Below are 15,766 nucleotides of genomic sequence, written 5' to 3' on the forward strand. Positions count from 1 at the left end.
TTTACTGTACCGCCTGCTAGCATCACGCAGGAACGACTTCCCTAGCACCGACCTGTGAGCTGCCCTTAAAACATTGCAAGCATGAAGCCAGGCCTAACAGCGAAATCAGCCCGGACACCAAACTGCTCGAACACCATGTTTGGTGAGTTCATTAGGAGGAGTTAATTGGCGCTGTGATTTCTGGACCGCTCAACCCGTCTGACGAGGGAACGCTCAGGGCCGACGCTGGCACCAGGGGCGGGCGGCCCTGCAGCTCGGTGGCAGCCTTTGAACCCGGGCTCGCTGCTTGAACCCCTGCATGAATTTGGGTCCCTAGCCCACACGGCCTCAAGCTCCTTACAAGCTTCCCCCACAGGGGCGCGGGGAAGGGCCAGGCCGAGGCGTGTGAGCTGGGCCGGGCGGGCAGGACCCCGCTCCCCTCACAGCCGCCGCCATGACAGCCGCGACCGCCGCGCCTCGGGGGCGGGGCCTCTCCTCCAGGGGGCGGGGCCTCTCCTCCAGGGGGCGGGGCCTCTGCCATCCCCTCCGTGCCTGTCGGCTCTTTCCTCCTCCCCCCACCTCCGCTAGGGGGCGGCCTTTAGTCTACGCCAGCCCGCTGTGCTGTGCGTCTGACGTCACGCCGCGCAGAAGCCGCGAGAGGGGGAGAGAGAGAGGGAGAGGGAGGAGAGGAGGAAGCAGTTTCTCCGCGCTCGGTCGTGGCCGCCATTTTGTTTGTGTGCGCAGGGCGGACACGGGGCTTGCTCGCCTTTTTTTTTTCCAGCTGTAAGTGGTGCAGGCGGCTTTCTTCCTCGGGCTCTTTTCTTCTTCCCTTTTTTCCCTTACGTTTCCAGGGGGCCGAAGCGGAGGGGGCGGAGAGGGTTGCGGGAGGCCGGCGGGGGGGGGGGGGGGGGGGGACGGGGAACGGGGACCTGCTTGCGTTGTCTCCGCGGCCCGGGGAGCAGGATTAGCGTAGAGCCCTTCGTGAGGGATTGATCGAGGAGGTGTTAAGGTGGGAGGAGGGATCCTCGGTACAGGACCCCGGCGGTCAGGGTTTCTTGTGGCGGAGGGAGCCTCTGCGGAGGTGCGGGGGGGGTTGGGCCGGGAGGGTGGGGGGCAGAGCTGGGGCATCGTGTGCCGGGGGGTATTTTCGGGGTGGGGGCCGCGCAGCTCGGTTATTCAGCCCAGCCTGCACGGATGGCAACGGAGAGAAGCCCTTCCTACCCCGTGTGTCCCCCCCGCCCCCGGCTCTAGAGGCCTCCCGAGGGAGGAGCGGCGTGGAAGTGGAATTTGTGGCCGCGGGTTGGGGTGATGGGTGTTTTCTGTACGACCTGCTCCTGCGTGTCTGTACCCCAGACGCGTAGATCGGCCTGGCCCGGCGGACTTTGGTCATCTGAAAGGAATAAGCCTTTGACCTCCTCCAATCCGTAGAGCCTGCCAAGTTTTCGAGGGCAGACATTTAGAAATTGCTGTGTAGGCAGCTTACGGCAGGACATTTGTGGCCTTCCTGAGGCATTTTATGTATGGATCTTTTACAAAACGTCCGTGGCTCCTGTTTGAGAAACCTTATGGCAAAATGTGGGAGTGGAAACGGCCTGTGATATGGATTAGGACCACATGCTATAGGAATGCATATGTTCCTGTCAGCTGTCAGTGTTACATAAGTGCTTCGGTGCATAAATTTAGAGGGAGTGCATAATAGTCAAAAAATCTTAAGGTGGCTCCTACTGTAACATGGATTGTGGCTACTTTGGGCCTCGCACAGAGCGAATCTCACAGTTTCCTCCTCATTTGCATTTACTTGGCTCCTCTAGGGACAAAATTTGCAGCTTCCATCTTAATTCCAGTAATTCTGTGTGCATTTGAGTGTAGTTAAGCAGCAGTTAGTCTTCAACTAAACCTTTTCTCTAGTTTTCTCTGTCAAATGTCCATCCTTCCACCCCCAGGCCTCTGTCTGCAGAACACTTTAATGGGGATTTTATTTAGCTGTTTGTCCACTATAGAGCTTTAGTGCAGCCTGCCTTCTGCCAAATGTGGGGGAAAAAAAGGGGGGGGCAATCGTAAGTAAAATCCTTAATTCACTTATAACTGAGTGTGTGTGGGGAACTCTTCACCTCAAAAGCAGAATAACTGAAACCTGAGTGTGTTTCATAATTTATGTAGGTTGAAAATAGAGGAAAATGGCTTTGGTGCTGGGTAAGAAGAGAAGAAATTCAGGCATGTAAATGAAACACTAGTTGGTTTTAATTTTGTCTTGATCCTTCAGGCGTTTTTGTTTGTCATTTGATACATTAATATTTTTATTTCTTATTAATGTATCAAGTGAATACATTTTTTTCAAGACCTAGATCATGACTGACTCAACGGGCGTACTGGTCACTTATTTTAGCACAGTTTGTTGCTCTGTTTGTATTGTATTTGTATTTTAAAAATACACATCCATAGGAAACGTTGGTGCAGGTGTCTGTTGTGTTTGGGTTTTTTTAACTACCAGCCTGTCACAAATGTTATGCAAGTAACAGAAAACCTCATTTTCAGAACAGGCTTGCAATTTACATGTTCTAAAAGTTACCTTCTTAGTGCCTTCAGTTGGTATGGAGGCAACCAATGTTCTTCTGTGCAAAGTGACACAATCACACCTTTATTTAGTACTATCTCTGTTTCCAAACGACTTTTCTTGCTGTCACCGCTTACTATGGAAACTTTTTCTTGTCCTGTGTTAGTTCATTCTTCAGAATATACTGAAATAGATGTGTAAGCTTATTCTTATTTTCAAAAACTCCTGCCAAAGAAGAGTAAACAAATAATGGTTAATTTTTGTTACACTCTTAATTCTACAGCTGTGCTTTACTTTCCTTTTTTTTTTTCAGTTGTGCATGTACCTGTTTGAACACAGAATTCCTGCATATAACATCCAGCAACGGAAGCTGGTGGGTTTTGTCTTTGGCGAATCAGCTGAATTGTAAAACACCTGCATACTTGCATGCTAATAGGGTTCAAAAATTGTGGCTTGGCTCATAGTACTACAGAGTTATGAATATACCAGAGTATATTTATATACTTGCTAAAACTTTAAAATTGTCTTGTTTAACAGTGATCTGTAAATAGATTTGTGAGAGTTTTTAGACTCATTGTACATACTTTCATGTAGTAACTTATATACAGTATAGTACGAAGAACTAAATCCAGGTTTTGTTGGAGAGGATGTTTGAAGATTAAGGTCTCCCCCAGAAGACTCTTTAAGGAAATGACTCTATTTAGTCACTTGAGAGTTTATTTAAAACAGGCTTTTATGACATGTTTGGAGCTATTAAGTGAAGATGAGTTGGCCTATTTAATCTTCATTTGTGTTTCGTAACAGTGTTAGGATGAGAAAGCTGTGTCTACTCGCCAAACCAAAACAGTATGTGGGGGAAGCTGAGGAAAAATAATTATTTGAGGAAATGGTTCTTTCTAGTTCTGTCGTATTTGATCAAACTACAGTAGTTGACTTGCATCCACAAATACCAGTGTAATGCTTTTGTCTTTTATGTGTTTTTGTTGATTTATTTGGGTTTTTTTTTTAGTGGGAGATGCGGCATTCAAAACAATCTCATTGTCCTGAATGGGACGACCGAAAGAGCTGGGATCAAAGAAAGCACAGCAGCAGCCGTAAACGCAGGAAAAGGTCCCACAGCAGTGGACAAGAAAGCAAGCACTATAAACCAAATCACTTTTCAGAAAGGTATAAGACTCTGAATTGAGTAGCACTAATGTTTCTTATCATGTCTAAAATAAATACATCTTAGGGATAAGAAGTTTTGAGTGCCTAAAGCTGGCAATTCCTTAAACTTTGGCTCACTTAAGACAAGCTTAAGAGGTAGTTGGTTTTGTTAACACAGTACCTGAACCATTAAATAGAAATTCTTTAATAAAAACAAGTAAATGTACTAGTTTGTTTCACTGTTGTCAGTTAAGTATTGGTATTGAATACATTCAATATTAAATTTCAAGTTAAAAGTATGCCTTTTCATTTGCTTAATATGAACAAAAGGAAGAGAGGGTTTGTTTAATCATTTAATGCAATGGTAAGTATGAGTTTCTCTTACTACTTTGGAGGTGATTTTCTTTTTTTTCCCCACATTGGTTTCACTGGAAAGATGTGGTTTTCCGCTTTTTCCTTGAGAGGAAGAGCCCATGGAATTCTTTTAAGAGCTCATACTCATGCTTATAAAATGCTGGAAGGGGTAGGTGTACAGTGATATGGAGGCTCTTTGCCTCAGCAGTTTTCTTAAAGGTTTTTTTTCTGTGCAGAAGATCCTTGATCCAGATACTCTCTGAGGGTTTTAATGTTTAATGCAGAGCACTAAGAACAATGCTACTTCTCTCAGTCTCCAGGCTTCATTTTTCTTTTTTAGCACTTTGAGCTTTGAAAGCACAGAAGGGGATTATTGCTGTGTCAAGAGTGTTTTATCCTGTGACTTTGGAGATTGTACTTGAGTTGCTCAGTATATTTTAGGAAGTGTTTCTCCTTTTTGAGTCTGAGTTTCTTATTTACTGTGCAAACTGTGGACAGATTATATATTGTTCATGTGGATGGCTGCTATGTATTTGAGACTGACAATGTTGTTAGATTCCTAATAAAGTAACATCAAAAGCTCCATTATTTTTGGGGAGGGAGTCAATTAGAAAACATTCTTGGTGTAAAGACAGATACTATGTAACTCTGTAACTCAGCTCAAGTCACTTGTCTTGTTGGAACCTCAAGTTTTTGAAGTGGAGAACATTCACTTAAAATATATTTTCAGTCATTATTTGGACGATAGAACCATAAATGAAAGAGACCATCATGACCGGAGATATGTTGAGGAATACAGAAATGACTTCTGTGAAGTATATGACCACAGGCATTATCACAGAGACTATGAAAAGAGTCACCATCATCACTATAGCAAATCCTCTGGTCGGAGCAGGAAAAGTAGTCATAAAAGGAAGCATAAGAGACATCATTGCTCCAGTCACCAATCGCATTCGGTATGAGTAATTTTTAACTTTATTATTAATGAATTAGTGGTAATAGACTTCTTAAGTGAGTGCTAGAACTTCAGTTCCTGGTCACAGTACTTTAAGAAATACTATATTATTAAAAAAGGATTTGTAGTTGAGTCCATTTGTGAGCGTATGAATATGTTCTTACTTGAGACTTTTGGATCAGAGTGTTGGGTGGGGGGTGGGATCAGTACTAGTTGTGCAATGGGAACGTAGGTGGCCAGTAGTTAAGATCACTGGGATTAATCTGAAAAATGTTATCTCAAAGTTGAAAACAGGTTAAGTATCCTATTTCAAAGTACAGTTGTCACTTTCTAGTTTTACAGCATAGTGAACGATGTTTTTTCAGGTAGACTGAGTTACCATACATCCTATTACTAAAAGTAATTCAAGTGACATGCCTTTTTAATGTAATCTTAATTGGAACTATGAAATGTGCATGTCTGGTAAATTGATACAAACAAGCTCTACAGTTCTACACCTGATTCCAGAAAACTTTTGACAAGCCAGGTGCCTGGCTAATGGCAGCTAATGTCTTACTGAAGATGGGATAAGTTTGCTGCCTGCCTTCTTTGAGGGCATGCTCTCTGAATTTCTCAGTATTGGCATGATGCTCACTGATACATCTTCAGCTCCAGGTGTTTTATGTCGCATTTCTGCAATAGAAAACAGCAAGCTGTATTAGATTATACAGTGCAAATTAAGGGCTTCAGAATAATTTTTCTTCTCTCTAAATGTGAGGGAAGTAAAATTAATTGATATTTTGTTACATTTAGATTATATAAAGTGTATGTTTTAAAAATAGAAACATTTCGCCTGACTGTAAGCTTAGATTTGTAAATAAATACTGTTTTTCGCTATTTGTTAGCAAAGCATTAGAAATAGTGATGTTGCATTCTTAATCTGTCTTCAGTTAAGCCACTGTTTGAGAGACAAAATTGTGTTGTTTTTTCTGTTGCTTTATCACTTTAAGTATTTATCTGAAAATCTGTTCCTTGCCATGTTTTTCTTCTGTAACATAAACTGTGCCCTGTGAATTTCTGGGGACTGAATTTGAAATTGCTCCTGCCAACTGTTCGTGGCCTGGTGTGTAACTGAATGCCTGAATATCTCCCCGCTGAATGAATTGCGTATTCTGCCCTGAATTCACTCTGATATATTGATTGGCTGGACGATCTTGGTGCCGTTTCCAGAAGAGTCACCGAAGGAAAAGATCCAGGAGTGTAGAGGATGATGAGGAGGGTCACCTGATCTGTGAAAGTGGAGACGTTCTAAGAGCAAGATGTATAGAACATTTTTCAACACTTTTTAAAAACTTTTCAGCAAAAAATCTGTTTAGAATAGTATGTCAGAGGAGGGGGGCTAAAGAAATCTTCATTGCTCTTTTTGTTCTGTTTTTTTTGTGCTTTTTTGTTTTTTTGCATATCTTCTTTTCTGTAGAATATAAATACTGTGTTCAAAAAGTTCCAATTAGTAAATGAACTTGAATCTTGAGATTAGAACAAGAGATAGTTTTTTGGCTAACTGTTTTCATGACACCTGTCCAATAAAATAATGCATTCAGATGCTGAGATTTAAAGTAATTATGCTTTTGTAATGGCACATTTTTAAATCTACGTTAATAATGTTCATTCTTGTTTAAGTAGTTTTATAATTCTAACTTGTGTTTGTTCTTTCTAGATGAAATTGTTGCAACTTTAGGAGAAGGAGCTTTTGGAAAAGTAGTGGAGTGCATAGATCATGATATGTAAGTGTTGGTCGGATCTTGTGACAAAAGACACTTCTTAGCATTACTAGGTAGATGTCGTCTGCTTTTTTAAAGAGGGAGAACTATGTTTTCCTTCATTATGTTTTTCTGTTGGTTCCACAAGTGCTGTTGCCATAACTAGAGAATGTGAGGGTATGTAAAGAGTATGGAATTGATTTGGGAGACTGACTTGTAGAAGGTGATGCAGTGAGGTGCTGAGAAAGTAGTTTTGCTTCTTGGTGGAAGCAATTGCTTGAAAGCGATTGCTTGGAATTGGTCAAGCTGTGTATTTCTTTCCTCAGTCTCCCTAATCAGAATTATCCTTTGAATTTTTTTGAATGCACAGTACTCCAGTATCCAGTCCTTTTTGGTGGAATGATTACTTACGTGTGATGGTGTGTTTGGTGGCAGAGGTGGAGGAGAAGAGAATTATTGTATTTCCACCACTTCTGTATGTGCTAGGAGTTTTAAACAGTTAGTAAAACTCATGTTATTTTACCCATATGTTTTATATCTGCAGTTCTGTGACATGGTTCTAGTATTTTTTCCTTTGACTTTGGTTTGTTTGTTCTGTCGTTTCGCAAATCTGTTTGGGAGCTTGAGATCATGTTGTGAGGGGAGACAGTATTCTTAAGTCATTAAAATCTAAATAGCTCTACAGAGACAATTAAAAATTGTCTGAGTGAATGGGATAGAGTGAACTATGTGTATTGGTGTTCCATTTAAGTAATAGCCTTAGAGTTTGAATGTTACCCTGAGTGCAGGTCGGTTTTCACTAGCACGAAGTACTGGGAATCCAAACTTCAGAAGTTACTCAGTTCCCCTGATTCCATAGGAGCACTGGAGAAGAGCCAGAACAAATTGTCCAAGTTGCAGGAAAAAATGCACATTTTTGCAGAACTTTTCTCAAATGAGAATTTAGCTTTTTTTTTCAATCGTCTTGCAGGTGGATTCCTGATGTTTATTCTACCATAGATGAGATAATAAGACCAAGAAGTAGTTAATGTAGCATATACTATGAGTATTTGACAAAGGAAAGATGGGTATTAAATTTCTTGATAAAAACAGTTCTGGTTAAGTGCAATGTGCTCAAGTCCAAATCCCCTTATCCAACTCAATTCTCAATGACCTTTAATCTTCCTGTGTTTCTTCTATTAAAATCGAGCTGCTTTGGGCTTGTAGGTATTTAACAATAATTGATTCAGTTTGTGATGCTTTACTTTCTTTTAAAGGAGAGGAATGCATGTAGCAGTTAAAATTGTGAAAAACGTTGGTAGATACCGGGAAGCAGCCCGTTCAGAAATACAGGTGTTGGAACACTTAAACACCATGGATCCAAGCAGCACTTTGTAAGTATAAAAGTAGAATAGTCAGCATACTAAGGATTTGTGGAAGGTAATTATTCAATAAATTGAGTTTTCTTTTTTGTTTGTTTTTTTTGTTTTTTTTTTTTTTAATTTCTTTTTTAAGCCGCTGTGTCCAGATGCTGGAATGGTTTGATCATCATGGCCATGTTTGCATTGTTTTTGAGCTACTGGGACTTAGTACTTACGACTTTATTAAGGAAAACAGCTTTCTGCCATTTCATATTAATGACATTAGAAATATGGCTTATCAAATTTGCCAGTCTATAAACTGTAAGTAAATCTCAATACTGTTATTAAATATGTTCAGGGGTTTTGGTTTTTTGGGTTTTTGTTTGGGTTTTTCTTTTTCCTTTAGGAAAAAGAATGTATTAATTATGGAATACTGTTCTTTTTTTCCTTGTAGTTTTACACCATAATAAACTAACTCATACTGATTTAAAGCCTGAAAATATCTTGTTTGTGGAGTCTGATTACATAGTGAAGTACAATGCCAAAATGGTAAGTTTGTTCTTTGTTTCTCCCAACTTGAATTGGGCTAATTCTGTCTTCATTTGCACTTTCTTAAACAAAAAAAAAAAAAGTATGTGTAGAAAGGTCAAGTGATAGAGTTATGTTCCCTAGAACTTTTTTTTTTTTGTGCTCTTAGAAATGTACTAACTTTCTGCCAAGTGAGTAACTTTGCTCTGATTCAAACAAAACTGTTTTCATTTGATCACTTGTTAAGTTCTTTGCTGTTTAATGAAGTTCTGGCATTCATAGGGAGCGTTGTGTTAATGGCTTTTAATTTAGCCATTTTTTTTCCTTCATATTTCTTAAGCCATTTGAATCCCTTTCTTTAAAGCATCCCTGTGTTTTGAGAGGAATGTCAGATCTTTCTTTCCATCTGATTACCCTGGAGTCTGAAGTGCCTGTCAGTTTTGCAGTCCTTTGCTTAATAGCCAAGATGAATTTGCTGTTTGTCATCAACATGTGATGTTGATCATTAGGCAGTGTTATAATTGGCATGGGCCCTGAATAGGACTGTTCTTGACCAGTGTCTTCCTTTTAAATCTAAGAAAACACTAAGACACAGCATTAGGGTAAGAACTTGTCTGCAGAAACCACTTCTAGCACTTGCAGAAATACAAGTTTCTTTTCAAGTTGCTGCTCTTTTTTCAAAGTATAAAAACTTCTTAGAAACAGAAATGCAGTATGGACTTCACTGCCTCTGGTTTATGCATAAGGCTTGATTTTATTTTTTTATTTTGGAGCTACAATTATATAAATGAGTGTATGCACCAATGGACAGAAAAAAAAACGAGACAGAGAAAACAATTAACTGAAGTTAACTTGAAGGTTAACAACAGAGGAAGGGAGCTCTGTTACTGTGGGAAAGGTCTTTACTCAGCTGTTCTGAGTATTCTGATTTAAATTGCTTTGTTACTGGTTCCTCTTTCTTGGAGCTTGAGCTGAAGGGGAATTGATGTATTTGGAAGGAATGTTTGTTACATAGGTTTAGTTTTTAGCTGTTTGTGTTAACTGGTATTTTGAAGATAAATAAAGATAATGTGATGAATACCTTTTGCCTAAGCGTGCTTTTAAAAAATACTAACATACAGCATTTTTATTTTCTTCCAGAAGCGAGATGAACGCACTTTAAAAAACACAGACATCAAAGTCGTCGATTTTGGAAGTGCAACTTTTGATGATGAGCATCACAGCACATTAGTGTCTACAAGACATTACAGAGCTCCTGAGGTTATTTTAGGTCAGTAAAGACTTATATACCACCTGACAGTTAATTACAGTGCACTCAGATGGCTTGACTTTGTGAACTGGAGTAGTTGCTCATGGTTCTAATAATTCAGTCATCTCTCTCAGATGGTGGTGTTAGAATTCTTGAGAGTAAACAGTAAAAGAAACAGTCTAAAAACAGAAGTCCAAACGTTCCTTTCCCACTTTCTCCCACCAAGGTTTGGGGAGGGGTGTCGGAGGGGGAAAATGGGCATATGCTTTGTGGATTACAGATTTTAAGAATATATTAAAAGGTAAAACACAAACTTTGCCTATTTTGCAGCACTGGGATGGTCACAGCCTTGCGATGTTTGGAGTATTGGTTGTATTCTAATTGAGTATTACCTAGGATTTACAGTGTTTCAGGTATGTACATAAAGTTAAGTTGTACGTTTTTGTTACAGACTACTGATTTTGGTCTTTTAATGACATGTACTTAACTGTTACTGTAAAAGGCATAACCTCACAGGCTTTTTAAGGATTATGTAGATGAGATTGCAAAGACAGCATGCATGTAGGAAAATGTGATGTGTTGGATATATCCTTCAGACTACTTAAGATGACCTTTTGTGGCTTTTTGGATGATGAAGCCTGCCTAGAGTCTGAAGATGCTGCTGGAATTAAGAGTAAAGAAAACATACTCGTACAAAACTTGGTTTATGAACTCTGTTGTTCAGGGGCTATCGTAACTTGGAAAGTGCTATATAACAAGCTGCATTGCATAAACTGTTTTTAAAAATTTAAGGTGATAATGTATAAAGATACTGTGACGGTACTCCAGCAAACATCTTGTTTGTAAATGACTCTGGTTACCAAGTGGCTGAGAGTAGAAAAATGTGATAAGTACATTCATTGCTTTTTCCACACAGACGCATGATAGTAAAGAACACTTGGCAATGATGGAAAGGATACTAGGGCCTCTGCCAGCTCACATGATCAAGAAATCCAGGTAAGTTCGTTATAGAAGTAGTAAGTTGCCTAATGTTTTGCTATTATAAGAAAAATTTTTAAAGTTTCCATTGTTAACTGTGAGCTCCTGAGGATCAACAAAGAAGCTTCCTATTAGTCTATTGCAAGAAATTGTGACAGATTTAGGTGGATTAATTAGTTGACAATAGTCCTCTCTTTTCTGGTTTTAGTCTGAGTTGCCAGCAACCAAAATGCCAGCCTCTTGAACAGTAACTGAGTATGAATGTTCTTAAGTTTTTGAAGCTAAGCTTGGTATGGTCACCAGAACAGTACTAGACACTCATTTTTCTGTAAACTGTGGGAGTAAAGAACATGCTGTCATCAGAAGATTTATATTGAGAGAAAAAAGAGGGTCCTGTCTTGCTAATACAGCTGCCAGCCTCTTCCGCTGTCCCTTCATATCCCTCAGATGTGCTTCAGAGATCTTTCTCTCTTCCTCAGGGATAACTACATGCAGCAGAAGTTTGCCACTTGCATTGCAAGGAGAAGCAGCCTGTACAGGGTTCTGCCCTAGCCCCCATATATCCAAAATACAGAGCATGTGAGATTTCATGGTCCATTCTCTTTCTGAAATAAATTGTCCTCTTGCCAGCTAATCTAGATAATCCTGTAACTCATGTTATAGTAGAATTCCAGTAATCTGGGTTGGGTAATGTATTTAGTTTATTACAGTTGTCCAGCTGATTCATAATGCATTTTGAAAAACAAGAAAAAACTTAGAAAGCTGTAATTGGAATAGAGTCAGGTAATATTTAAAAAGTAAAATGCTACTTACGTAGCAGTGTTAATGTGATGCTGAGGTATAGATTTGTCAGAACTTTTATTTGCACTGGTAGTCTCGTGTATTTGCAGTACATTTTTTAAAGACCTTTGGGAATATCTGATGTAGTTAAATAGTTGCTAACCACTTAAATGCTGCAGATTTTATAAGAAATGTTTTTTAAAAGTTGATAGATTGGCAAGCTGTCTTTTTGTTAGTAGCAGATGAGACCAAGTTGTTCTCTTGGAACACCTGAAAGCATCCATCTCTTTAAATGTCAGTAATGGAAAATAGGTTTTCAGTGGCTTCTTTGTTGATGGGAGTACTGAAGGACATGTTTTCTAAATATTGTGACAGTGGTGATATGCAAGCAACAGGTCTCTGAATAAATACTAGCTAAAAGAGGTGTTAGCTCCCAAATGCAGAGGGATATGCAGGAACACTGTTATGGTGTTTCAGAACTTCCTAGAAAAGCATCTGCCCACTTTATGCACCGACACTATCTTAAAATTATTTTCTTTGTCATGCAGAAAGCATTATTTTCACCATGACCAATTGGACTGGGATGAACACAGTTCTGCAGGACGATATGTTAGGAGACGCTGTAAGCCTTTAAAGGTAGGAGACAATATTTTTATTATTTTGTTAGATTTGCAGTTGTGAAAGATCTCTCTAAAACGCTTCCTTCCTTTTCTTTCAGGAATTCATGCATTGCCAAGACAGAGATCATCAGAGTCTCTTTGACCTTGTTCGCAGGATGCTGGAATATGATCCAGCCAAAAGAATCACTCTTGATGAAGCCTTGCAGCATCCTTTTTTTGAACCATTAAATAAATAAATAAATTCAAAGATCTCTTATGCTTCTTCAAGGAGATTTCCTAGACTGTGTCAGTCAACAGAGGTTGCATGAAACTTTTGTAAACTTTAAATTATTTTGTACAGTTAAGTCTGTAAATATTTACATATGTTTTGTATAACTGTTATGTTTACCTTGTTGAACAGTTGTAGTCTTATGAGTATCGAAGTGAAAAATAAAAGTAATTTTCATTTTTGAAAATTTTCCTCTTTGAAACCGTACCTCTCTCCTTTTGCAGATGGGGCTAGCTAAGCATCTGACTTGAGGTGAGGAGTTTGGGCTAGCTGCACGAGTTTTGAAAACAAATGTTTTCTACCTAGCTTCCTTTTATTAGGCATAAGGAAAAGATTTGAAGGGCTAAGGCTACTTAATGGTGCTGTATAGTACTTTCTGGTAGCATTCTGAAACGTGGTTGAAAACAGTGTATGTTCTAAGTAGGTGTCTCTTGTGGGTCACCTTTTTCCCAGATATTCTGTTAAACAGCATGCATCATGCTCTGGCTGGCTAATTAGTCTCTGGAAACATGTCTGATGCTTTCAGTGTTAAGTATTTATAGGTAATTCTTTTGCTAAGGTCTGAAAAGTAACATTTCATATTTTCAATATTGTTTTGAGTCATTGACGATCAGCATTTTCATGATAAAGTTTTTAGAAGGATTGTACTGCTCCTGGAGAAAAACACAGGGAAATGGTATGTGCCACAGAATTGTGGCATATTTGAGCCCTTCTCTTGCTATAGTAATAAGATCATTCTGAAGTCTTCAAATACGTATTTCTGTGGAGCTTGATCTCTAATTACTGATAAATTGGGTAACCTTGGCAACCGAGAAACACTGTTGTAACACAGGAAGGAGGAGGATGGGTTCTCGGTTGTGACGGCTGAACTTGGGTGCTCAGTTGAGAAGAAAATTGCGCTACTTTCCAAGCGCCATTAATGCACTTTGGTCATTTGTGCTCATCCATCTTTATGTTTTCTTGGTCTTGTTCAATGCTCTTTTAATCCATTTGACACAGCATGGATGGCTTGCTGAGCCAGAGGAAGGGAAGCTTCCATGGTAGGGTTTGTTCTGGCTGTCAGTGTAGATGCAGTAGGCAAGTTTTCGCCATTTATTTTGGTCCTGACTTTACCATGCAAGCCTTTCTTAAGAAAGGAAACGGTAAATTGTTTCGGCTCCACAGGAGCCCGACTTCAGGTTTTGTGCTTGCTGAGTAAGTCCTCATGCACAGTAAGATTTTCAGCTGATGTCCTTGTTCCACTGATGTGGAGGAGGCTTAATTTGCAAGAGGCTCCAGACATGCATATCTCTGACTTGGGGGTAGAAAATAGCTGGGAGAGGCTTTGAAAGCTTATCTTCTGTAACCAGTGCCACCTCCTGTGCTTGATTATATCTCATAATAGACACCCCCCCTTCCTAGGGTGTTGATGTTCGCATCATTGTTTCTTCTCTGCGTGACAGTTGGTACCATCCAGGTCAGCTCGGTAGGACTGAGGAGGACGGGAGTGCATTCCTTCCCCTGCTTCTTCCCACAATACTTTCTATCCCACACCTTCAGAGGCAAAGCAAGGACTTGGCTGAGCCTATCGACTAAGCAATGCAAATCAAAGGCAGATGGGGGGCGGGGGGGGGAAGTTTATATGCTGCTATAACTATAAAACTGTAGCTATAAAACAGTTCTATCAAAATTAAAAAGGGAAACATTGTGTATTCTTGCTTAAGGAGTACTTCTAGCCTTTGTTAACGTAGTTACCAAAATGCATTGTACTTGCTAAAGGAGGTACATGCTAGGAAAAAATACTTATTACAGAAACCTGTTCACTTTCCTTCTCCCAGTAACCTTAAAAAAAAAAAAAAAAAATTGCGCTATCAAGATTAATACGGCACCTGCAGCGAGGTGCCAAGTAGTTTTGCAGGCCTTGCAGCACATATAAAAGAAGTTTTAGTTGGCAGGGGCAGGCATCCAACGCAGCGCAGAGCTGTTAGCAGTTGAGCAACAGCCAGGTGCCAGGGGGTCTGTCTTTAACAGGTCTGGTTTCTCCTCTGAGCTTCCCTGAGCTTGTGAGCAAAGTCTTAGCAGGCTCATAGGAAGGAGAGGGGGAGAAGAAGGTAAGGAAAAGGTTGCTCAGGAAAACCTGGAGTTCTCTTCTTTGTATCTCCAGGCAGGTGGAGGAGAGCACGAAATAGTTGTTAGCAGATGCTACAGCTGTGCCTGGCTAACTGTTTGCAAATAGTGGCTACAAAAAAGCGGTGCATGTATCTAACACGGCAGTTTAGCTGTGTGCATGGGTGCGTTTCATTAACGAGCTCACTGGATACTGACACCACTCCTAGTAGCACCTTCTAACTGTCCTAGGCTTCACTCACCTATTCTAGGAGTAAGAATTACTCCTAGAAGGGCAGGGTCTGTGGCCGGGAGGCAAAGAGTGCATTTGGGTTTGTAGGCTGTGTGCGTGGAGCCTAGACAGGCATCAAGTTATCCGAGGACGGCTTACCGGGGAGGTATGAGCTGAGGTGATGCAGTCTGTAACAGTGAGGAAAAGGCGAGGAAGTTTGGCGAAGTCCGGGGCTGCTTAGTGCTTGTAGAGGAGCATAGCTGCCCTCATTCAAAGGCTCCCTGAGGTGCACGGGGTGCTTTACTGTGATAAAGCGGGGAATTTACAAGGTGCGGTGGCAGACCGCTGGGCTTTGCAGAGGAGGTCTCTTCCCTAAACCAGCTCGCTCTCCGACCAGGGGCTGCAGCACCGAAACACCACCACCACCACCAAAAAACCCACCCCAAACCGTTGCCGCCTCTCCGAGGAGAGGCGAGGCCCTTTCCCCCCGGGGCAAGGCTGGCCGCAGCCGGCTGCCCGCTGTCCCGGCTGGGGTTGGGGGGGCGAACCCGCTCCGGCCGCACCGACCCCGCTGGAGGGCGCCCGGCTCCGCGCCCGCGGCCGCCCCCGCCGGCTGCCCTGCGCGGCTGCTGCCCGCCTCGGCGGCCGGAGCGGGGCTTCCCCCCCCCCCCCCCGGCTCGCCTCTGCGGAGCTCCCCGCACCCCGGAGCGGCTCCGCAGGGCTCCACCGGGCACCCCGGGGAGGGGACGGGACGGAGAGGCGGAGCGGTGCGGGCAGCGGGGGTGGGATCCGCTCCGCGTAATCCCCCATGGGGGGGAGCGGCGGAGCCGCGCTCGGAGCATCCCCCCTTCCCCAGCGCGGGGGAGGCGGCGGCGGCGGCTCGGGGGGGGGGGAGCCGCCACCCGCCCCCCCCCCCCCCCCCCCCCGCTTCCTCCGTTTAAGACCCGGGGCCGGCGGGG

General features: G+C 41.8%; 1 protein-coding gene across 4 annotated transcripts; it reads left to right on the forward strand.

Annotated features, from left to right (window-relative positions):
- The first annotated feature begins 572 nt into the window (after positions 1 to 572).
- CLK4 (CDC like kinase 4) lies at positions 573 to 12,677 on the forward strand. Of its 4 annotated transcripts, XM_029997838.2 has the most exons (14): positions 599 to 762; positions 2,847 to 2,906; positions 3,543 to 3,700; positions 4,764 to 4,989; positions 6,198 to 6,288; positions 6,685 to 6,751; positions 7,984 to 8,100; positions 8,222 to 8,388; positions 8,522 to 8,616; positions 9,736 to 9,865; positions 10,175 to 10,257; positions 10,761 to 10,840; positions 12,151 to 12,238; positions 12,321 to 12,677. In XM_029997838.2, exons 2-14 carry the CDS (start codon positions 2,853 to 2,855, stop codon positions 12,456 to 12,458), a joined length of 1,494 nt encoding a protein of 497 aa, XP_029853698.1. In that variant the 5' UTR covers positions 599 to 762; positions 2,847 to 2,852; the 3' UTR covers positions 12,459 to 12,677. The 4 variants fall into 4 exon arrangements, with proteins under 4 accessions (XP_040975247.1, XP_029853701.1, XP_029853698.1 ...); XM_041119313.1 differs by lacking the exons at positions 2,847 to 2,906; positions 6,198 to 6,288 and having other exon boundaries at positions 573 to 762; XM_041119312.1 differs by lacking the exons at positions 4,764 to 4,989; positions 6,198 to 6,288.
- The last annotated feature ends 3,089 nt before the right edge of the window (positions 12,678 to 15,766 follow it).

Source organism: Aquila chrysaetos, chromosome 22 (genome assembly GCF_900496995.4).
Source record: "Aquila chrysaetos chrysaetos chromosome 22, bAquChr1.4, whole genome shotgun sequence".
NCBI lineage: Eukaryota > Metazoa > Chordata > Aves > Accipitriformes > Accipitridae > Aquila > Aquila chrysaetos.